The sequence below is a fragment of the Macaca thibetana genome, chromosome 2 (assembly GCF_024542745.1).
Source record: "Macaca thibetana thibetana isolate TM-01 chromosome 2, ASM2454274v1, whole genome shotgun sequence".
Lineage (NCBI taxonomy): Eukaryota > Metazoa > Chordata > Mammalia > Primates > Cercopithecidae > Macaca > Macaca thibetana.
The window spans coordinates 133,987,479-134,010,849 of record NC_065579.1 but is presented as its reverse complement, the minus strand read 5'-3'; the positions used below and the strand labels follow the sequence as shown (position 1 = coordinate 134,010,849).

Genomic DNA, 23,371 nt, shown 5'->3' with positions numbered 1-23,371 from the left:
TGAGTCTAAGACCTATATTATTTTCTCCACGATTTGCTTCCCCTTAAGAGAAAGAGCTAATCATTACTTCATTCATGCATTCACTTATCCATAATTTAATAAATGTTCACACTGAGTGTTCATGTGCCAGGCTTGGCCTGATTTTGCTGATACAGTGGCAAATGAATAGGCAGGAGCCTTACCTTCATGGAGGTTATTGCCTAATGGTGTAGCTGGACCATGAATCAAAGAAGTTCAGGTCTCTGAAGCGCAGCTGACACAGCATGTGCTGAGAATGACATTTGAAGGAGGCGAACAAAGATTACCGTTGACCTAGACCTTGACTATATATTATGCACAGTAAATACATACAACCTTGGTTAAGACATTGACTTTTTAGCTTCATCAATTTTGAAATGGGTATAGTAATAATACATTTCTTGCCAAGTGGTTGTAATCTCAAATGAGAAAATGTGTGAAAGGCCTTGGCAAACTGTAAAATAGTCAACAAGGAGAAAGGGTCTTTTCTTTCCTTTTCCTTTTTGAGACAGGGTCTCATTTTATCACCCAGGCTGGAGTGCAGTGGCACAATTACGGCTCATTGCAGCCTCCACCTACCAGGCTCAAGTGATCCTCCTGCCTCAGCCTCCAAAGTAGCTGGGACCACAGGTTTGCATCACCATGGCCAGCTAATTTTCTTAATTTTTTGTAGAGACAAGGTCTTGCTATGTTGCCCAGGTTGGTCTCAAGCTCCTGGTCTCTAGTGATTCTCCTGCTTTGGCCTCCTAAATTGCTGGGATTACAGGCATGAGCCACAGTGACTGGCTGGTCTTTTCTTTATGCTAAAAAAATTCAAACATATACTACATTAGAATAGTGCAATAAACACCCAGACACGTATCAACCAGCTATGACCAGTTATCAACTCATGGCCAATCATGCTTCATCTTTAGCCAGACCCTAATTACCCATTTTTTTGGGAAGCAAATCTTTGACTGCCTATATTTTTATCCATGTATATACCTCAATGAGGGGATTATCTTAAAAAACATAGCCACAAATACCATTATTACTCCTAAAAGCATAAAAACAAAATTTACAGCAATTCCTTAATTTTATCAAATATCATAATTTGACTTAGTGGTCAAAAGTCCCTGATGATCTCAAAATTTTTGAAATCAGTAGATGTGAATTAGTATTTAGATAAGGTTCATATATTGCAGTTGGCTGCTATTTTTGTTTGTTTGTTTTCTTGAGACACCGTGTTAGCCAGGATGGTCTCAATCTCCTGATCTCGTGATCTGCCTGCCTCAGCCTCCCAAAGTGCTGGGATTACAGGCGTGAGCCATCACGCCCGGTCTGCTATGTTATTTTTTAATCTGTAAGTTTTTCCTTAATCTTCTTTTTGTTTTGTTTTTGCATTTTGTTCGCTTACGAAACTGTAGAACAGTGGTTCTTAAACTTAAGTGTGCATTAGAATCATCTGGAGAGCTTGTGAAACCCGGGATTGCTGTGTCCAGTCCCCAGGGATTCTGATTCCGTATTGCATTTTTTTTTTTTTTTTGAGACAGAGTCTTGCTCTGTTGCCCAGGCTGTAGTGCAGTGGCCTGATCTGGGCTCACTGCAACCTCCGCCTCCCCGGTTCAAGTGATTCTCCTGCCTTGGCCTCCCAAGTAGCTGGGACTACAGGTGTGCCCCACCATGCCTGGCTAATTTTTTGTATTTTTAGTAGAGATGGGGGTTTCACCATGTTAGCAAGGATGGTCTGATCTCCTGACCTCATGATCCGCTTGCCTCGGCCTCCCAAAGTGCTGGGATTGCAGGAGTGAGCCACCATGCCCCACCTCCATATTGCATTTCTAACACTTTCCCAGGTGATGCCAATACTGCACTCAGGAAGGACACTTTGAGAACCATTGTTTTGCATATCCCACAGTCTGGATTTCCTTATCCCTTGGTAAAGTATCCTTACACATGTTCATCTTCCTCTCTATTTCTTGTTAGGAGGAACTTATTTAATTGTCTGCAGTACAAGATAATGGTTAAAACTCAGGGTTTAAAGTTAGATTCCCTGCATTTAAATCTTGCTTTTGATATTTATGTCATGATGTTGGGCAAGTCACTTCACTGTTCTGTGAACACAATATTACAGGGTCTTTGTGCGGATGAAATGAGATTTTAAAAAGTGAAGTGCTTAGCATAGTACTCTGGCACTTAGCAAATGCCCAACAAATTTGATTGTCATTTTTCAACCAAGAAATCATAAAGGGGTGCACGGTCTGTGGAAGGCCTTGAGTTTTGTGTTTTGCTGCGTTTTGATGTCCGCACAGGCAAGCAGGAGCGCCAAAAAAGAACCTATTTAAAAGTGAAGAACAACTCTCCTGGCCACTTCGTGTCATCTCAAAATTCTGCCCCTTTAAGGAGGGCTCAGCCACGTGACCCAACGGGTCACATGGCTCGCGGGACAACATGGCTGCGCCCGCACTAGGGCTGGTTTGTGGACGCTACCCTGAGTCGGGTCGCGTCCTCTTGCTGCTGCTGCTCTCGCTGCTGTGTGGAGCAGCAGGGAGCGAGGAGGCCGGGACCAGTGCGGTCGCGGGGTCCCTTGCGGGTTCTTGCGGCTGCGGCACGCCCCAGCGGCCTGGCGTCCATGGCAGTTCGGGAGCCGCTCACCGATACTCGCGGGAGGCTAACGCTCCGGGCTCCGTACCCGGAGAGTGGCCGCTCGCGCACTCAAAGGTGCTCCATCGATTCTTCCAAGGCGGGTGGGGGCTGCTGGGTTACTGGACCGGGTTGGAGTAGGCAAAGCAAGGGACTAGTAGGAAAGGAAGTAAAGGTTATAACCACACCCCAAATCGAGCACCTGCTGATCCCGTATGAGGAGTTCTTCCTCTGTGCCTCACCGGAAGACTCCGTTTAATTGACCATTAGGGAGTTTGGTTTGAGGATTATTGTTACTTCTTTACCCCCTATTTCTTCCTCCCTCCAACCTATTCTCTTGATGAGGGTCTCAGAATTTTAAGTCAATCAAATTATGGTTTAAATCACCATTTCCTCTCTTATAAACGGAATAAATTAGGATCCTGGGTCTCAGTATCTTCAACAGGGTTGTATACTTATCTGTAGTCTCCTCGAGTACACTCTGCTTGAGGACAAGGGCTTGTATTGTTTAGCCTGCTATTCTTAGCACTTTAGCACATAGGAAGGACTAAGCAAACTGTAGTTGTTTTATTACTATTATTTATCTGTGTCTTGCTTAGCGCCTCTATGTGTTAGGTGCCAGGATATATAAATAACTTACTGACCGGGCGCGGTGGCTCACATGCCTGTAATCCCAGCACTTTGGGAGGCCGAGGCGGGCGGATCACGAGGTCAGGGGTTCGGGACCAGCCTGGCCAACATGATGAAACCCCGTCTCTACTAAAAATACAAAAATTAGCTGGACGTGGTGGCGGGCGCCTGTCATCCCAGCTACTCGGGAGGCTGAGGCAGGATAATTGCTTGAACCTGGGAGGCAGAGGTTGCAGTGAGCCGAAATCGTGCCACTGCACTCCAGCCTGGGCGACAGAGCAAGACTCCGTCTCGGGAAAAAAAAAAGAAAAAACAAAAAACTATTACTTCATTCTGTCTGCCCGGTATTTTGCATGTTGGTGTGTTGTCGAAACAATTTATGGAACTAGAAGTCAGGTGTTCTGACTCTTAAACTAGTGCTCTTTCTTGTTTACTTAGCGGACCCTATCCTTTTCCCATTCCATTTTTCTTTTCTTTGGGTTAATCCTGACTAATATTTAGGGCTTAGGTGAGAGGTAACATCCACAGCAGGTTTTACCTGACCGCCTCTCTTTCTCTCTCCTTCAGTATTTCCATATCCTGCCTCAGTAGTATGTGTTTACTCTGACATAACAATTATTAAAGATGTTTTTCTGCTGATGTCTCTCCCCAATTGGACTGTGAGGGTGATAGGGTCAGGACCATGATTTAGTCTCTCAGGTGTAGAGTGTAGGAGGTTGATACATGGGCTTCTCATTGTTTTTCCATCCTGTATAATTTTTGGTCTTTAATTTTTTTTCTGTTACCCCTTAGAGCATGCCCTGCAGCATTGTGTATCTTCTGTGTGTTGAAGACTCCTGATTACTGTTTTAGTGTGTATTGGCCATACTTGATTTTAATTCCTCTCTAACTTGCCGATAATTGATAATCAATCTCTCCCTCTTTCTTTTTTTTTTTTCCAGAAGGAGTCTCGCTGTGTTGCCAGGCTGGAGTGCAGTGGCACCATCTCCGCTCACTGCAGTCTCCACCTCCTGGGTTCAAACGATTCTCCTTCCTGCCTCAGCCTCCCAAGTAGCTGGGATTACAGGCACAAGCAACCATGCCCAGCTAATTTTTGTATTTTTAATAGAGATGGGATTTCACCATGTTGGCTGGATAGTCTCAATCTCCTGACCTCGTGATCCGCCCGCCTCAGCCTCCCAAAGTGCTGGGATTACAGACATGTGCCACCGCCCCCGGCCAATCTCTCCCTCTTTCTAAGGAGAAATCCTTACATCTGTTTATCTATTTTTTAATAGGGAGCCATCTCATTTGCATATATGCATTGGTCTGTCTCATAATTTTGTCTAGATTCCTCTGGCAAGCCCTGAACATTTCTCATTTTTAAACATTCTGTTTTCCTATGGGTTCCAGAATGGATGTGGATGCTAGAATCTTTTGAATTATGTTTACAAGATGTACATTTTTCATCCCTATAGAGTGGTTTTGTGTCTTGATTGATGCTATATGGGTCATCTTTGGCCAGTTCTTATAGTCTGCTTTCTACACTGTTTAGGGGCATCTCAATTTATTAACAAATTAGTGGTTGATGAGAATATACCTTCAAGCCTTCAAGGGCACAACCTAATGACTGAACCTGAAGTAGTCTTGTTGCAAATGTCTTAGTTTATGTGCAGATGACTTTGGTCTAATTCTGACACTTTGCCATTTATTCTAAATTCAGGAACTCCAATATTTCAGGAGAAGTAAATGATCATAGTGGTGGTTCTGCTTTTTTTTTTTTTTTTCTCTTTGTTTTCTGTTTATTTGGTTTAATTCAACAAATGTTTATTTGGTACATTACTGTATAACACTTGTTATATAAGATTCATCCTATGTGCTGGGCATACAAAAAAAGACCCATACACTACCCACATGGCATTTACACTCTGGTAGGTGTTTCTCTCTCTCTCTCTCACACACACACACACACACACACACACGTACATAAGCATCTTTTTTCTGTAGTGAGAATACTATAGGAGAAATATGTCCAGAGTACCTGGAGAGGAAGAAAGAATTCATTCTTCATGGACAAGTCAAGTAGTGCCTCAAAGAAAAGGTCACATTTGAGCTAGGCCTTGGAGGAAATATTTTTAGGAGCTGGGAATGGAATTTCAGATTCAAGGACATTCCAAGAAGGAGAATAGTATCAACACATGGCACACTGTGGAAATGCATGGTGTGTGCTGGGAAACATAAGTGATTTAAGATCTGGGAGTGACCTGTTCGCACTTTTTAATGTAACACTTTTTCGGTAAGTCTTTTTTTGTTTTTCTATATTCATACAATGAATGTGTGGCAAGGTGAGGGACACAGAGAAATAACACTGGGCTTTGCCCTCAAGAAATTTTCAGTTTCACTGGAAAGTTATGGCAATTAGAATTGTCTGGGAAACAATATAGACATTTAAAAATTTGATGTGTATTCCCTCTGGTTATAAAAATACAATTCTCATTGAGAAAATTATCTTAACAGTTTTCTGCACGGCTTATGATTGTGTAACAAGGAAGCAAAATGTTTTAGTCTGCTTTTATCTTTTAGAAGAGTTATTTGAAAGGCATTTAGGATCATCGGATGTTAAGATTGTAGGTAGCATGTCTGTACTTGTGGATAAAGTCAGTCTTGATTTCCTGTCTGAGGAGGTTTCTGTCTGGTAATGCTTCCCTGGGCATCCAGGCACAATCGAATGTCGTCTCTTCCATGAAACCTTTCCACCTCCTACAAAGAAGTAGTTTTTCTATCCTCTCAGTTCCCATAGCTTATTTTGTTGTTGTTTGATGACAGCTTGTATATTTTCTTTAATATAGTGCTAGTGTTTTTTTTGTTTGTTTTTGTTTATGTTTTGTTTTGTTTTTGAGACGGAGTCTTGCTCTGTCGCCCAAGCTGGAGTGCAGTGGCGCAATCTCGGCTCACCACAACCTCTGCCTCCTGGGTTCAAGTGATTCTCCTGCCTCAGCCTCCCAAGTAGCTGGGACTACAGGCATCCACCACCACGCCTGGCAAATTTTTGTATTTTTAGTTGAGATGGGGTTTTACCATGTTGGCCAGGATAGTCTCGATCGCTTGCCCGGCCCTAATGTAGTGCTAGTTTTGTAGTTGTCTGATATTCTACATTGGAAGCATTTTTAGATGTTTTAATCTCTATATCTTCCACGTGCCTTGTACATTTTAGGCATTCTGTAATAATTTCTTGAATGACCTGTTTCCTTTTATGGTGGATACAATATTGAGAAACTGCCTTGGGAATAAAGAAGGTCACATCCTCTTTCAAGAAACATTTGTAAAGTATTCTTTTGCTCTATTCATCCTCCTGAGAATCCTGTGAGAGAGATTGTCTCCCACTTTACAGTGAGGCAACTGCGGCTTAATGGAATCATATAGCTCAGAACTGCAAGAAACTTTGAATGTCATTTCATCTATGATTAGTGTCTGTTTGTAGAGGCAGGAGGGTGACAGAATGGTAAAGATAGATAAGCCCTGTATAGATAGATAAGGCAGGGGTTTGTGGACAGATCCAGAGAGCATGCTTCTCTTATTCACCCAGCTTTCTCATGAGCCTTTAGCTTATTTTATTTTATTTTATTTTATTTTATTTTATTTTATTTTATTTTATTTTATTAGAAGGGACTCAGAACAAGAGCCTTTAGCTTTTAATGTTAGGGCTGAGGAGAGGAAAGAAGGAAAAGGAGAAGTTACACAAAAAAGTTATGTATGATCTTATTTCATCTTTGTGTACAAGACAAAAATCACTAGCAAGTGAAAAAAAGACAAGACTGGCTTAAGCAGGAAAAAACTGGAGGGGACATTTATAGCTCTCCTGGTTGGAAGTTCAAGAGTAAATATGGTCCCAGACACACCCGGATACAGGGCCTCAGGCAGCATCTCCAAGGCCTTTCTCTTTGGCTATCTCTTGGCTCTTCTGCTCCATTGTCAGGTAATGTCCTTTCTCCTACTGATAAGATAATGAGAAGAGAAAAAGTTCTTTCCTGGTAGCTCCAGCAAAAGTTCAAAGATGAACTTTGATTGGGTCTTGGGCCTATCCCTAATTACATCTCTGTGATCAAAAGAATGCTATGGTTGGCCAGGCTTAGTGGGTCGTGGGAAGTAGGATAGAGTTATCCAGTACCCCTGGGCCACTTAGAAAGCTTAAGAAATGGTTTTGGAAAGGAACTTCAATATTTTACAAGTAGAGGGAGTGGGTGCTGGATGGACCAAAATAGCAGTGCCCACTGCACGTGGCCTAAATGTGTAGCCCACATATGGTGCTGTTATTCCAATGAATAATAGAGTCATTCTTGACTTCACTTACACTTCTGGCTTGAGTGGCAGTGGCAGAAGCTGTGGTGTGGCGGGAGGGGTTTATCTCACCTTCAGATTGGAGGAGATGTGGATTCTTTGAATTTGGACCTTCAATGAAGAGTTGACTAAAATGGTCCTTTTTATGTGGCTTAGGATCCTACAGAGTGAGACACTTGATGCTCTGGTTTTGTCCTCTTAGGACTGCGCTATCTTGTGTCCCAGCATTTATAGTGAGAATAATGGACAAACTTAGTTCAGTCCTTGACCTGCATCTGTTAAACAGGTTTCACTGTGATGTTGACATGTTATGCATGTCTAGGACTATTTAAAATTAAATAGCATTTTTTATAATTATGCATAATTCAAATGATAAATTGCTGATTACAGTCATGACCTCATTCAATTAGTAAAGATTTTTTGTGTCTACTGTGGACCATGCACCATGCTAGGCACTGGGGATATAGAAATGAAAGATTCATTTCTGGTCCCCAAAGAGCCTAGGTTCTAGGGAAGATGAAAACACAGAATTAAGATACTTTGGGTGAGATGCGGTGGCTCATGCCTGTAAGCCCGGCACTTTGGGAGGCTGAGGCAGGAGTATCACTTGAACTCAGAAGTTGAAGACCAGCCTGGGCACATAACAAGACCTCGTGTCTACTAAAAAAAATTAGCTGGGTGTGTTGGTGTGTTACGCCCAGACCCTCTGTTCTCTAAAGAAGACCACCAGAGTCCAGAGTCAAAGCCAAGCGGCAAGGATCTTTACGACAAGTTCGAACTTGGTCCTTCCATTACACAGCATACAAGAGGGCCCCGAACAATGCGAGTGTTTGCTTTTTATAGCCCTAAAGTTACAGGGGAACAAAGGAATTCTTTTGGTTCCCGCGCTTTCAGTAAAACTTTGAACGGCTGCCTCCTTATCGGAGACTTTTCCAGGTGGTGTTTGTACTGGGCTCAGGAAGTTTGAGAGATATATGGCGATATGTGGTGGGATGGGAGGATGGGATGTGTTTGTACTGGGCTCAGGAAGTTTGAGAGATATATGGCGATATGTGGTGGGATGGGAGGATGGGATGTGTTTGTATTGGGCTTGTTTGTTTTGAGCCCGGGGCTGAGGAATGTGCCCGGCTCCTCTCATTCCCCCCTTCTTTTCAGGTATCTCTAGAGCCAATCTTGGGTCTTACAAGTCTGATTCTGTTTCAGCGTCTACAGGTTGGTATTGGGCTCTGAGGACCATGAGTTGTACAGTGTCAAATCTTTCTCTAACGAACCGCAAAATTCTGTTAACAACACAAGGTCCTACGGTAAGCAGAAATAGAAGACTCAGCAGGGGTCTAAGGAAGGGGGCGAACAGAGAAAACATAGATGAGTTCCACCATTGGTCTGCAGCTGAAGCAAACTGCCGTGTTCTTACTTCTGTGCTTAACTTGCGTAACTGTTGGACCCGGTCCTCCACAAGTCCTGATTCATTTATGTAGAAACAACAGTCTTCTTTTAGGAACATACACGTACCTTCTTTTTCAGCAGTGAGTAGGTCTAAGGCCCTCCGGTTCTGCAAGGTTACCTGTGCTAGGGACGTGAGCTGCCGCTGGAGGGAGGCAAGGGACTCAGCTGACTCCTCTATAGCAACGGCAAATTGTTGGTACAGCTTGTTACTTTCTATGAGGGTGTGACCTAAGGCTCCCCCCGCCAGTCCGGCTGCCATGAAGGATGCGGTGAGGGAGATTCCTGCAATGAGGGGGAGAAATATGGCTCGTGCAGGTCTCGGTCTAGGGACTGGGTGAATAACAGCACTAGTCCAGTTACCGGTATACCTTAGGAACTCTCCGGCAGTAAGTAGAGTCAACCGGGGAACTAATGTGACAGGAAGACACAGTAGGTTGGTAACAGAGGGGCTTGGTAGGTTTTTAGATAATGTTCTATTACACCAGAAGAATATGCCTGACGGAGCCCTTAAGGTGATATTAGGGGGCGTTGCAGTGATGCTGCAGAGGCTGGAATTAGTTCCTGAGAAACAGTAGGGAAACTTTTCTTGACTGGGGTTTAGGTATAGTGGCACGTTAGGGATGGGGCATATGAGAGGTTTCGGTGGTTGTTAGCTTGGGCAGAGGTAGAGGATCCTCACAGCAGGGGGACAGCGGTTAGCGGTGGACGCCCTAGAGTGGCACACAGAAAGCAGCCAGACAGGCTGTGAAGTCCTGTAAGGTTAGCAAGTTCTAATCCTTCTTGCAATAATTTTAACCAGGAAAAAGGACGTAAATCTTGTGTCAGGCGGTTTTCTTGTCGCTGGATATTTCCATGGACCAGGGGCCGTACCTTGCACTAGACCCCGCCACAGATAGAGGTGACTGCTAGGCCATGTGGAGGCGGAGGAGTAGTATACAGCCCTGTGTTGAGGCGTGGTCCAGCGGGAGTTCTAGGGGTCTCTAACTATCCATGTATATGAAAGGTCTCCATCTCGTCTACGATGGAAGGGCCATCTGGGATCTATCTGTTCTTTTCCACCCCACCATTGGTATTTATGGACGATACAATAGTTATAAGGGCAGCCGGCACTTTGGTGCCGCCAATAGTGCTTACAATTGTATTGAGTCTGATCATACTCGAAGCATATCATTGGTGCCACTGGTTTGGCTATTGGGAAATCGGTAAAATTTAGTAAAATTGGGCTATTGCACCCTGAGGAGGGGCAATCTGCACTGGCCACTAATTTCCTGGGCTTATGAGGTTGCCCAGGGTGGGTTTGGTTTTCATAAAGCCAGAATCTCCAGACAAAGGGATTAGGAGCTGGCTTTATGTTTTCCCTAGCGGCCACTAGGGCGACCAACGTTAGAGTCAGACTACCTAACTGCATGTTTGCAGTGAGCTATGCTGTCGGCTCAGGGTGAGTTTTAAGGGGTTGTTCTTAGCTCTGTCCACAGTCCACGTGTCCGGTGCTTCAGCCACCGCCGTGATTGGTCCCAGGAGGTCGGAGGTTGGGTCCACTGGCTTGACGTGGGTGTAGTGGATCCACGACGCGATGCCTTCTACCTTTAGGGCGGTGGGTGTGGTTAGGAGTACCTGGAGTGGTCCTTTCTACCTGGGTTCTAGGGTCTCTTGTCGGTGTCGCTTGACCAGGACCCAGTCTCCCGGCTGGTACGGATGGGGTGTCGGCGGGGGACCGGTCTCATATAGTTCCTTCAGCTTGGGCCAGATTTCTTGATGAATTTTCTGCAAGGCTTGTAGGGAAAATAAGAGTTCAGAGACATTTTCTGTTTCAGACTTGAGCAGATCATCTTTTAGGCTGGGAACTAGGGGTGGGGGTCTACCATACATGATTTCATAAGGGGTAAGGCCCAGTCTGTAAGGTGTATTACGGGCCCGGAACAGAGCGTAGGGGAGAAGGACTACCTAATTAGCGCCAGTCTCCATAGTCAATTTAGTTAAGGTCTCTTTTAAGGTCCGATTCATCCTTTCTACCTGTCCTGAACTCTGGGGCCTGTAAGCGCAATGGAGTTTCCAATTTGCCCTAAGGATGGAAGCCAAATCCTGACTTACCTTAGCGACGAAAGCGGGCCCATTATCTGACCTTATCTGGACGGGGAAGCCATACCTGGGAAGGATATCTTCCAGAATTTTCTTTGCTACGACCTGAGTAGTTTCTCTTTTGGTTGGGAATGCTTCAGTCCACCCTGAAAAAGTATCTACAAAGACAAGTAAGTACCGGTACCTGTACTTTCCTGGCTTTATTTCAGTAAAATCTACTTCCCAGTAGATAACCGGGCCTGGTTCCCCTGAGCCTTGTTCCTGTTGCAGCTTGAGATTGGGGGTATGCGTTGTTAAGCTGGCAGACTTTGCAACTTGTCATGATACTGCTGGCCGTCTCAGCTATATGTCTGATTTTGAGCTTGGAGCGTCTGATCAGGTCTATCATCCGCCGGGCCCCCAGGTGGGTGGTTCGGTGGATGTGTTCTAACACCTGTTGTCCTAATTTTTCTGGTAGGATGGTTTGGTCATTAGTATCAGTCCACCACCTATTCTGGACTTGTTTCAGGGGAAGTTTGTCAATCCACTGGAGATCTTGTTCTGAATATTCAGGGAAATTTGGCAAGTCCTGGGAGCCCGGGTCAGGGAGCTGGAGTGTAAGGAGTTGGCTGGGAGCCTTTGCCACATTCCTTGCAGTTTGGTCTGCCAGAAAGTTGCCTTGAGCAGTTGGAGTAGTTGGTTTCTGATGCCCTGGGCAATGCACAATGGCTAACTTTTCTGGCCTCCATAGGGCTGTTAGCAGGGCTAGGATCTCTTGCTTGTTTTTTATTTCTTTTCCTTCAGCCGTCAGTAACCCTTGCTCCCTGTAAATGGCCCCATGTATATGCGCCGTTGCAAAAGCATATCAGCTGTCTGTATATACTGTCAGCTTCTTCCCCTCCCCTAAGGTAAGAGCTTGGGTGAGCGCTATCAGTTCAGCCTTCTGGGCCGATGTCCCCGGGGGCAGGGGTTCCGCCCAGATTACCTCAGTCTCTGAAGTCACTGCCGCTCCAGTGTACCTCTGGCCTTGATGCATGAAGCTGCTCCCATCAGTGAACCAGACGAGGTCGGCGTCAGGAAGTGGGCGGTCCTGCAGGTCTTCTCGAACTCTGTGCACCTGAGCTAGTATCTTGGTGCAGTCATGGAGTGGGGCGTCCAGGTCCGGGTTGGGCAGCAGCGAGGCAGGGTTTAAGGTCGTTGGGGGCAGGAAAGTTATCCTGAGAGGATTTAGTAGTAGTCCTTGGTAGTGGGTGAGCCGGGCGTTACTCATCCATCGATTAGGTGGCTGTTTGAGTACACCTTCGATGGCATGTGGAGTAACGACCCGCAATTCTTGTCCCATGACAAGTTTATCAGCATCTTGCACCATCAGAGCCGTGGCCGCAATCATTCGGAGACAAGGGGGCCACCCGGCAGCCACTGGGTCTAACTTCTTTGACAGGTAGGCAACTGGCCTCCGCCAGGGGCCTAAGTTCTGAGTTATTACCGCCTTGGCGACACCCGTATTCTCGTCCACATATAGGTGGAAGGGCTTGGTAACATCAGGTAGCCCCAGTGCAGGCGCAGAGAGTAAGGCGGTTTTAATCTGTTGGAAAGCCGACTCGGCTTCGTCTGTCCAATTAAATGGCTGCTGCCCCCGGGTTGCCTGATACAAGGGTTTAGCCAGTTCTGCGAACCTAGGTATCCATAGTCTGCAAAATCCCGCCGACCCCAGGAATTCCCTCACTTGTCGGGTGGATTGTGGCCTGGGGATATGCAGAACAGTTTGTTTCCGGGCGTCTGTTAACCAGCGCTGCCCTTCTTTGAGCAGGTACCTTAGATATGTTACCTCTGGCTTACAGATTTGAGCTTTCTTTGCCGAGGCTCGGTAGCCCAGATTCCCCAGAGCTTGTAAGAGAACTTTGGTCCCTTGGATGCAAGCTTCTTGGGTCTCAGCAGCAATTAGGAGGTCATCAACATACTGTAGTAAAGTTATTTCAGGGTGTTTGCGTCGGTACTCACCCAGGTCTTCATGGAGGGCCTCATCGAACAGGGTAGGAGAGTTTTTAAATCCCTGCGGCAGCCTGGTCCATGTCAATTGGCCAATTATGCCCTTATCAGGGTCATTCCACTCGAAGGTGAAGAGCTTTTGGCTCTGAGGGGCTAAAGGCAAACTGAAGAAAGCATCTTTCAAATCTAAAACAGTGTACCATTGATGTTTAGGGTTTAAGGTACTCAGGAGGGTATACGGGTTAGGCACAGTTGGACGTATGTCCACAACCCTCTTATTGATTTCTCTTAAGTCTTGTACAGGTCTGTATTCTCTACTATTAGGTTTTCGTACCGGCAACAATGGAGTATTCCAGGGCGAGTGACATGGGCGAAGGACCTCTTGGTCAAGGAGCCGGCGGATATGCGGGGCATTTCCTTTCTTGGCCTCTAGGGGCATCGGGTATTGGCGTACCCGCATGGGGTCTGTCCTAGGCTTAAGTTCAACAAACAAGGCAGGACGGTGTTTTGCTAGTCCTAAGCCCCCCGTTTCCGCCTAAGCTTCTGGATATTGCTGGAGCCAGGTTGCTATGTCCTGGTGAGGGGCCGCTCGCTCCTGGTGGAGCCGGTACTCATCTTCTAGGGTTATAGTCAGGACGGACACGGGTTGATTGTGGGAGTTGGTCACGACGGGCCCCTCAGGGAGGAAATGGATCTGTGCTCCCATTTTAGTTAGCAGGTCTCTCCTTAATAGGGGACAGGGGCTCTCAGGGATGACCAGGAAAGAATGGGTTACATTCTTGGCTCCGAGGTTTACTGTCCTTTGTGTTGTCCATGGGTATTTTTTAACTCCTGTGGCCCCTTGTACCCACGAGGACTTGGAGGACAATTTCCTATTAGTTTTAACTAAGACTGAGTGCTGTGCTCCCGTATCGACCAAGAACTGGACTGGGGACCCCTCCACTTGCAAAGTTACCCTAGGTTCGGGGAGGGGATCCGAACCCTGTCTTCCCTAGTCTTCATCTTGAGTGACTAGTACGGGTGTAGACTTAGGGGGTCCCTGTCCTCGTTGTTTCTTTTTGGGGCAGTCTCTTACCTAGTGGCCAGCCTCCTTGCAGTAGGCATATTGGTCTTTTCTCAGGTTATCATGCCTGGGGGGCCGCCTAGGTTGGGTGTACTCTGGCTGTAGATGCTCTTTCTGTACCACTGCTGCCAGGACCTTGGTCATTTTTTCAGTGGCCTTAAATTGCCTTTCCTCTGGAGTATCTCTGTTATTGTAAACCTGCTGGGCTATCTGAAGGAGGTCTTGAATCCACTTTCCTTCCAAGTCTTCTAATTTCTGGAGTTTTTTTTGAATATCTGGGGCTGCCTGATTTACGAAAGACATTACAACAGCTGCCTGACTTCCTGGAGCCTCTGGATCTATGGGGGTGTACTGTCTAAAAGCTTCCATTAATCTTTCTAAGTAGGTGGCTGGGCTCTCTGTCTTTCCCTGCAGAATAGAATATACTTTAGCCAAATTAGTGGGCTTGCGAGCAGCTGCCCGGAGACCTGCCATTAGAGTCTGGCGATAAAGGTGTAGCCGTCCCCTACCTTCTGCCGTGTTGTAGTTCCACGCTGGCCTGGTCAGAGGAAAGGTCGCGTTTATGAGGTCGGGGTTGGCAGTCGGTTGACCGTCGTCCCCTGGGACCAGCTTTCTAGCTTCTACCTGTATTCTCTCTCGCTCTTCCGTGGTAAACAAGATTCGGAGGAGCTGCTGGCAATCATCCTAAGTGGGCTGGTGGGTGAACATGACACTATCCAGTAAAGCCAGTAAATCTTTGGGGTTGTCTGAAAACCGAGCACTCTGAGTCTTCCAGTTATACAGATCACTGGTGGAGAATGGCCAGTACTGGAGCCTGGGGATTCCTGTGTCATCTGGGGGTCCTATTTCCCGAAGGGGTAAAGCCACCGTGGAGTCAGGTGGCTGGGGGGGGGGCTAGCCCGCAAAGTGCGCCTTCGCGTCCGCCCCACTGGCCCTTCAAAGTTACCTTCCCTGTCAGCGGGCCCGTGTGTGCCGGCCGCCTCCCCTCCGCCTGCTCCTTCCCGCGACTCAGCCCGGGGGGTCGGGGCCTGGGGCCCGGAGGGGTATGGAGTGGGTTCTGTGAACAGTGGGTCCCCGCTATCAGGTAGAACAGGATGGGGGGGGACAGTTGGTTGCTTGGATTTTAGTGGTCGAGCAACCAGTGTCTTACAGGGTTCAGAGGCTAATTGGAAAGGGGACAGCCAAGGAGGCGGGTTCTCAACAAGGTCCTGCCATATGAGGATATATGGGATTTGATCTAAGTGGCCCGCACGCCCAGGTAGGAAAATCTTGGACTTTACCCTAGTGATGACCGCAAGTCGGAAGGTCCCTTCGGGTGGCCACCTTACATCAAAGGCAGGCCATTCGGAGCGACACAGAGTAATTAGCTTTCCTTTCCTGATTTCCATACCAAGATCATGGCCCCTTGCTCTTACTTCTTTGAAATTATTCGTAAAGAGAGATAGAGGAGTGCTCTGGGTATTACCCATCCTGTAATAATTTGTAGTCCCTTCCTGTAAAGGAATGTGGGTTTGAATCCCTGCAAAGGAAATCTGATCTGACTTATTAATGATATTTAGTCGCGATCGTGCTCCGACAGCCCAGATCAGAGACAGTTACTGCCCAAACCGCAGACCGGCGCTCGGGGCAGTTCAGGTCAGAGACAGCTACTGCCCAAACCCCAAACCGGCGCTCGGGGCAGTTCAGATCAGAGACAGCTACTGCCCAAACCCCAAACCGGCGCTCGGGGCAGTTCAGATCAGAGACAGCTACTGCCCAAACCCCAAACCGGCGCTCGGGGCAGTTCAGATCAGAGACAGCTACTGCCCAAACCCCAAACCGGCGCTCGGGGCAGTTCAGATCAGAGACAGCTACTGCCCAAACCCCAAACCGGCGCTCGGGGCAGTTCAGATCAGAGACAGCTACTGCCCAAACCCCAAACCGGCGCTCGGGGCAGTTCAGATCAGAGACAGCTACTGCCCAAACCCCAAACCGGCGCTCGGGGCAGTTGAGATCAGAGACAGCTACTGCCCAAACCCCAAACCGGCAGTCGGGGCAGTGCAGATCAGAGACAGTTACTGTCCAAACTGCAATCGCGCTCGGGGCAGTTCAGATCAGAGACAGCTACTGCCCAAACCCCAAACCGGCGGTCGGGGCAGTTCAGATCAGAGACAGCTACTGCCCAAACCCCAAACCGGCGGTCGGGGCAGTTTAGATCAGAGACAGCTACTGCCCAAACCCCAAACCGGCGGTCGGGGCAGTGCAGATCAGAGACAGTTACTGCCCAAACCCCAAACCGGCGGTCGGGGCAGTTCAGATCGTAAGCTAGATCAGACGAGCGCCAGGGGACGTCTCCTACCGGTCTCCGCTGGCCGTCCTATAGCGCGTCTGCCAGGACTGTGCCAGCTCCAGTTTCAGACCTCGCGAGTCACAGATTCAGATTCAGAACAGACACAGACAGACAAACGGAGACGAGCCGGCTCACCTATCAGTAGATCGATCCTAGTAGATCCGTTGACCAGGGGTCTGGTGGGCTTGGGGGAATCCCGGACGAGCCCCCAGATGTTATGCCCAGACCCTCTGTTCCCCAAAGAAGACCACCAGAGTCCAGAGTCAAAGCCAAGCGGCAAGGATCTTTACGACAAGTTCGAACTTGGTCCCTCCATTACACAGCATACAAGAGGGCCCCGAACAATACGAGTGTTTGCTTTTTATAGCCCGAAAGTTACAGGGGAACAAAGGAATTCTTTTGGTTCCCACGCTTTCAGTAAAACTTTGAACGGCTGCCTCCTTATCGGAGACTTTTCCAGGTGGTGTTTGTACTGGGCTCAGGAAGTTTGAGAGATATATGGCGATATGTGGTGGGATGGGAGGATGGGATGTGTTTGTACTGGGCTCAGGAAGTTTGAGAGATATATGGCGATATGTGGTGGGATGGGAGGATGGGATGTGTTTGTACTGGGTTCAGGAAGTTTGAGAGATATATGGCGATATGTGGTGGGATGGGAGGATGGGATGTGTTTGTATTGGGCTTGTTTGTTTTGAGCCCGGGGCTGAGGAATGTGCCCGGCTCCTCTCAGGTGTTCACCTGTAGTCCCAGCTGCATAGAGGCTGAGGTGGGAGACTTGCTTGAGCCCAGGAGATCGAGGGTACTGTGAGCTATGATCATGCCTCTGCACTCCAGCATGGGGTGACAGAGTGGGACTCCATCTCTTAAAAAAAAAATGTATATATATGTGTGTGTGTGTGTGTATATATATATACGTGTGTGTGTGTGTGTGTGTGTGTGTGTGTGTATATATATATATTTTTTTTTTTCCTGCAGGCAGGAAAGGCCTCCTGGAGGAGGTGATCCTTGAACCATGACAATATTTACAAAGAGACAAAGTAGTTTATGAAAATGCAGGTGAAACACAGGGCAAGAGATAGTGTGAGAGATGAGCTCTGATGTTTATATATGTTATTCTGAAAGGTGATAGGAATTCCTGACAATTTTAAGTAGGAAAGTAGTATGGTCAGATTGACACTTTTTTTTTTTTTTTTAAACAGGAAGTACACTTACGTGGTTTAAAAATTTAAAAACATATAAAAAAGTATATAGTGAACAATTTCTCATTTACCCAATAACCTTCCCCTCAGACAACCACTGCATGCATTTCTTGTATATTTCCTCAGAGCTATGTTCTGCAAATATAAGTAAATACAAAAATATGTGAACCTATGTACCTCAACCTGCTTTCATGCTAATGACAGCATACCTTACTTACCATTTGTGCACCTTGCTTTGTTCATGTAGCTCATCATAGTGAGATCTTTCCATATCAATACATCAAAAGCTTCCTTTGATATCCCCCTCTTCTTTTTTCTTTCCTTTGGGCTGCTTAATTTTCCATTTTATCGAAGGCCCACAATTTACTTAAAATGAGCCTACTATTGATGGACATTTAGGTTGTTTCCAACCCTTTTCTGTTGGAAAATTGTGTTGGGTACAGTAGACTAACATTTTTAGAAGGATTAGTAGGGGCTTAAATATTTGTTGAATGAATTATTGAATGGAAAATAGATGACTTGGAAGCAAGTGGGGATGTGAAAGGGAACTGAAGACAGGAACACCAATTACAAGGCTTCTGCAGTTATCTGGGGATAGAAAAGAGGGAGAGATTAGAGAGATACATACTTAGGAGATCGAGTGAGACTAGGTGGCCTGTGTAATGTTGGGAGTAGGGGATGCGAGTAGTCAAGGTTGATTTCTTGGGATAGCAGTAATACATTGGACAAACAAAAACACATTTATTACTAATTTATCATAGATGAAAACAGCACCGTTTTTATTGGGAAATGCATGCATAGAATCAAAGCAACCACTAACAAGGAAAGTCAGTAGAAATAGAAAGTAGAATCAATGATTGTGGATTCCTAATTTGTTTTTTCTGATGTTATTTTTCTAATGCTTCTGCCCTTATTGCTAAGCAACTCTTTTTTTTCCAGCTAGTCGTCTCTCCTTGACTTCTTTTTTTCCTTTTCTAATTTGAGCCCTTGGTTTTTAAAATTTTATTTTTAATCGACAAATAATTATATAATAATTTGTGGGGTACATTGTGATGTTTTGATATATGTTTACATTGTGGAATGAGTCAAGCTAATTAACAAATCCATCAGCTCACATACTTATATTTTTTGTGTGTGGTGAAAACATTTAAAATCTATTTTTTAATAATTGTGAAATATATAATGCATTATTTATTATAGTCACCACTCTGTGCAATACATCACTAAAGCTTATTTGTTCTATCTAACTGAAATTTTGTACTGTTTGATCAACATCTTTCTTTTTCCCATCTTCCCCACTCCCCTAGCCTCTGATAACCACCACTCTACTTCAATTAGTTCAACTTTTTTCGATTCCACATTTGAATGAGATCATCAAGGTATTTGTCATTTTGTGCTTGGCGCATTTCACATAGCATACCGGCCGCTAGGTTCATCCATGCTGTCATAAATGACAGAGTTTTCTTCTTTTTTTTTTTTTGAGATGGAGTCTCACTCTGTTACCCAGGCTGGAGTGCAGTGGCGCAGTCTCTGCTCACTGAAAGCTCTGCCTCCCGGGTGCATGCCATTCTCCTGCCTCAGCCTCCTGAGGAGTTGGGATTACAGGCGCCTGCCACCATGCCTGGCTAATTTTTTGTATTTTTAGTGGAAATGGGGTTTCACTGTGTTAACCAGGATGGTCTCGATCTCCTGACCTCGTGATCCAACTGCCTTGGCCTCCCAAAGTGCTGGGATTACAGGCGTGAGCCACCGCGCCTGGCCGTTTTCTTCTTTTTAAGGCTAAAATGTATAAATAAAATATATGTATATGCATATATATATATCATTTTCTTTATCCATTTATCTGATAAGGGACACCTAGGTTGCTTCTGTATCTTAGCTATTGTGAATAATGTTGCCATGAATATGGGATTGTAGATATTTTTTGAGCATACTGGTTTTATTTCCTTTGGCCATATACCCAGAAGTGGGATACCTGAATCATATGGTAATTCTGTTTGCAAATTTCTGAGGAACCTCCATATTGTTTTCCATAATCACTGTATTTACATTCGCACCAACTGCCCAAGGGTTCCTTTTTTTCTACACCTTCTCCAACACTTGTCATCTTTCATTTTTTTGATGATAGACATTCTAACAAGTGTGAGGAGATAGCCCATTGTAGTTTTAATTTGTGTTTTCCTGGTGATTAGTTGTGATGAGCATTTTTTCTTATATTTGTTAGCCATTTGTATGTCTTTTGAGCAATGTCTCTTCGGGTCCTTTGCTCATTTTTAAATTGAGTTCTTTGTTTTCTTGCTATTTAGTTGAATTCCTTATGTATTTTGAATATTAACTCCATATAAGATGCATGGGTTGCAAAGATTTTCACTCATTCTGGGATATCTTTTCACTCTGTTGTTTCCTTTGCCTTTTGGTTTGATGCAATCCGATTTGTTTATTTTTGCTTTTGTTGCCTATGCTTTCGGGGTCAAGTCTGAGAAGTCTTTGCCAGGCCTGTCTCATGGAGCTTCCTTTCCCAATGTTTTCTTGTAGTAGTTTTACAGTTTCAGACCGTACATTTAAGTCTTTAATATAGTTTGAGTTGATTTTTGTATATGCTATGAGATAAGGGTCTAATTTCATTCTTCTACATGTGGATATTCAGTTTTCCTAATACCATTTATTGAAAGATTGTCCTTTCTCCATTGTGTGTTCTTGGTGCCTTTGTTGAAAATCAATTGATGGTAAATGCATGAGTTTATTTCTGAGCTCTCTATCCTGTTCCATTGGTTTTTGTGTTAGCTTTTATGCCAGTACCATGCCATTTGATTAGGTTTGTATTTATTTTGAAGTCAGCTAGTGTGGTACTCCACCTTTGTTCTTCTTGTTCAAAATTGCTTTGGGTCTTTGGGGTCTTTAGTGGGTCTGTACAAATTTTAGGATTTTTTTCCTATTTCCTTGAAAAATGACATTGGAATTTTGATAGGAATTACATTGAATCTGTGGATTGCTTTGGGTACTATGGACATTTTACTATTAATTCATTTAATCCATGAACATAGGATGCCTTTCCATTTATTTGTCTTTTTATACTATTTTTTTCATCAATGTTTTATAATTTACAGTATATAGGTGTTTCACTTCTTTGGTTAAATTTACTACTAAGTGTCTTTTTTTTTTTGATGCTACTGTGAATGGGATTAATTTCTTTTTCTTTTTTCTTTTTTTTTTTTTTTTTTTGAGACGGAGTTTCACTCTTGTTGCCCAGGCTGGAGTGCAGTGGCACAATCTTGGCTCACTGTAACCTTCGCCTCCCGAGTTCAAGCAGTTCTCCTGCCTCAGCCTCCCAAGTAGCTGGGATTACAGGCATGCACCACCATGCCCAGCTAATTTTGTGTTTTTAGTAGGGACGGGGTTTCTCCACTTTGGTCAGGCTGGTCTTGAACTCCTGACCTCAAGTCATCAGCCTGCCTCGGCCTCCCAAAGTGCTGGGATTACAAGCGTGAGCCACCGCGCCCCGCCTGGGATTAATTTCTTAATATCTTTTTCAGATAGTTCATCATTAGTTTAAAGAAATGCTGGCTGAGCACGGTGGCTCATGCCTGTAATCCCAGCACTTTGGGAGGCCAAGGCGGGTGGATCACCTGAGGTCAGGAGTTCGAAACCAGCCTGGCCAACTTGGTGAAACCCCGTCTCTACAAAAAATACAAAAATTAGCTGGGCGTGGTGGCAGGCACCTGTAATCCCAGCTACTCGGGAGGCTGAGGCAGGAGAATCACTTGAATCCGGGAGGTGGAGGTTGCAATGAGCTGAGGTCACGCCATTGCACTCAAGCCTGGCCAACAGAGAGAGACACCGTCTCAAAAAAAAGAAAAGAAAAAAAAAAAGAAATGCTGCAGATTTTTACATATTGATTTTTGTGCCCTGCAACTTTGCTGAATTCATATATCAGTTCTGACAGTTTTTTGGTGGAGCCATTAGGTTTCTGTATGTAAGATCATGCTGGCCGGGCGCGGTGGCCTGTAATCCCAGCACTTTGGGAGGCCGAGGAGGGCGGATCATGAGGTCAGGAGATTGAGACCATCCTGGCTAACACAGTGAAACCCCGTCTCTACTAAAAATACAAATAATAATAAAAAAGAAAGATTAGCCGGGCGTGGTGGCAGGTGCCTGTAGTCCTAGCTACTCGGGAGGCTGAGGCAGGAGAATGGCATGAGCCTAGGAGGCGGAGCTTGCGGTGAGCTGAGATCGCGCCACTGCACTCCAGTCTGGTAGACAGAGTGAGACTCCGTCTCAAAAAAAAATCAATCATGGCATCTACAATCAGGGACAATATAACGTCTTTGTTTCCAGCTTGGATGCTGTTTCTTTCTTTCTCTTGCCTGATTGCTCTGTCTAGGACTTCCAGTATTATATGGAATAGAAGTGGCAAGAGTATGCATCCTTGGCTTGTTCTGAATCTAAGAGGAAAAGCTTTCAATTTTTCCCCATTGAGTATAGTGTTAGCTGTGGGCTTTTCATATATGGCTTATATTAAGGTACATTCCTTCAATGCCTAACTTGTCAAGAGTTTTTATCTTGAAAAGATGTTGAATTTCGCCAATGTCTTTCTGCATATATTGATGTGAACGTTTGGTTTTGCCCTTCATTCTGCTAACGTGGCATATCACATGCGTAGGTTAGCCTATGTTGAACTACCCTTTGATCCTAGGGATAAACCCCACTTAATTTTGGCATATGATCCCTTTAATGTGCTGTTGAATTCACTTTGCTAGTATTTTGTTAGAATGTTTGCATCTATGTTCATTAGGGATATTGGCCTGTGTATATATATATATATATTTTCTTCTAGTAGTATTCTTGTCTGGCTTTGGTATCAGTGTAATGCTGGTATCATAAAATGAGTTTGGAAGTGTTTCCTCCTCTTCAATTTTTTGGAAGAATTTGAGAAGGATTGGTATTAGTTCTTCTTTAAATTAGAATTCTGCCATGAAGCCATCTGGTTCTGGGCTTTTCTTGATGGAAAATTACTGTTGTTATTATTATTATTATTATTACTTGAGATGGAGTCTCACTTTGTCACCAGGCTGGAGTACAGTGGTGCAATCTTGACTCACTGCAACCTCTGCCTCCTGGGTTCCAGTGATTCTCCTGCCTCAGCCTCCCAAGTAGCTGGGATTCCAGGCGCGTGTCACCACACCTGGCTAATTTTTTGTATTTTTAGTAGAGATAGGGTTTCGCCATGTTGGCCAGGCTGGCCTCAAACTCTTGCCCTCAGGTGATCCACCTGCTTCAGCCTCCCAAAGTCCTGGGATTACAGGCGTGAGCCACTGTGCCTGGCCAATTTTTAAAATTATTTATTCAGTTTCCTTATTTGTTATCAGTCTGTTCAGATTTTCTACTTCATCTTGATTTGGTCTTGATAGGCTTTATGTTTCTAGAAATTTATCCTTTTTTTTCAAGGTTATCAAATTTGTAGATATATAATTGTTTATAAGTAGTTTCTTATGATCCATTTTATTCTGTAATATTGAGCCCTTGTTTATAGATGAGGGACTTGACAGTTCCTAAGCTGCTGTGGAGTCTATTAATTGACTCACTCAAATGATTTGAAAATAAGACATTATGTCTGTTAAGAGTGTATTTCTGACAGATGGTATGGTTGAAGCCCTGTGGTTTTTGAAAAAAGTTGAGATAGAATTCATATAGCATACAATA

General features: G+C 45.0%; 1 protein-coding gene across 1 annotated transcript in view; it reads left to right on the top strand.

Moving 5' to 3' along the window:
- The first annotated feature begins 2,411 nt into the window (after window positions 1-2,411).
- SUMF1 (sulfatase modifying factor 1) overlaps window positions 2,412-23,371 on the top strand; it is a 114,117-nt gene continuing 93,157 nt past the window's right edge. Inside the window, exon 1 of the mRNA XM_050781408.1 lies at window positions 2,412-2,718. Coding sequence (XP_050637365.1) covers window positions 2,449-2,718 — 270 coding nt within the window. The 5' untranslated portion in view covers window positions 2,412-2,448. The remainder of the gene's footprint in view (window positions 2,719-23,371) is intronic.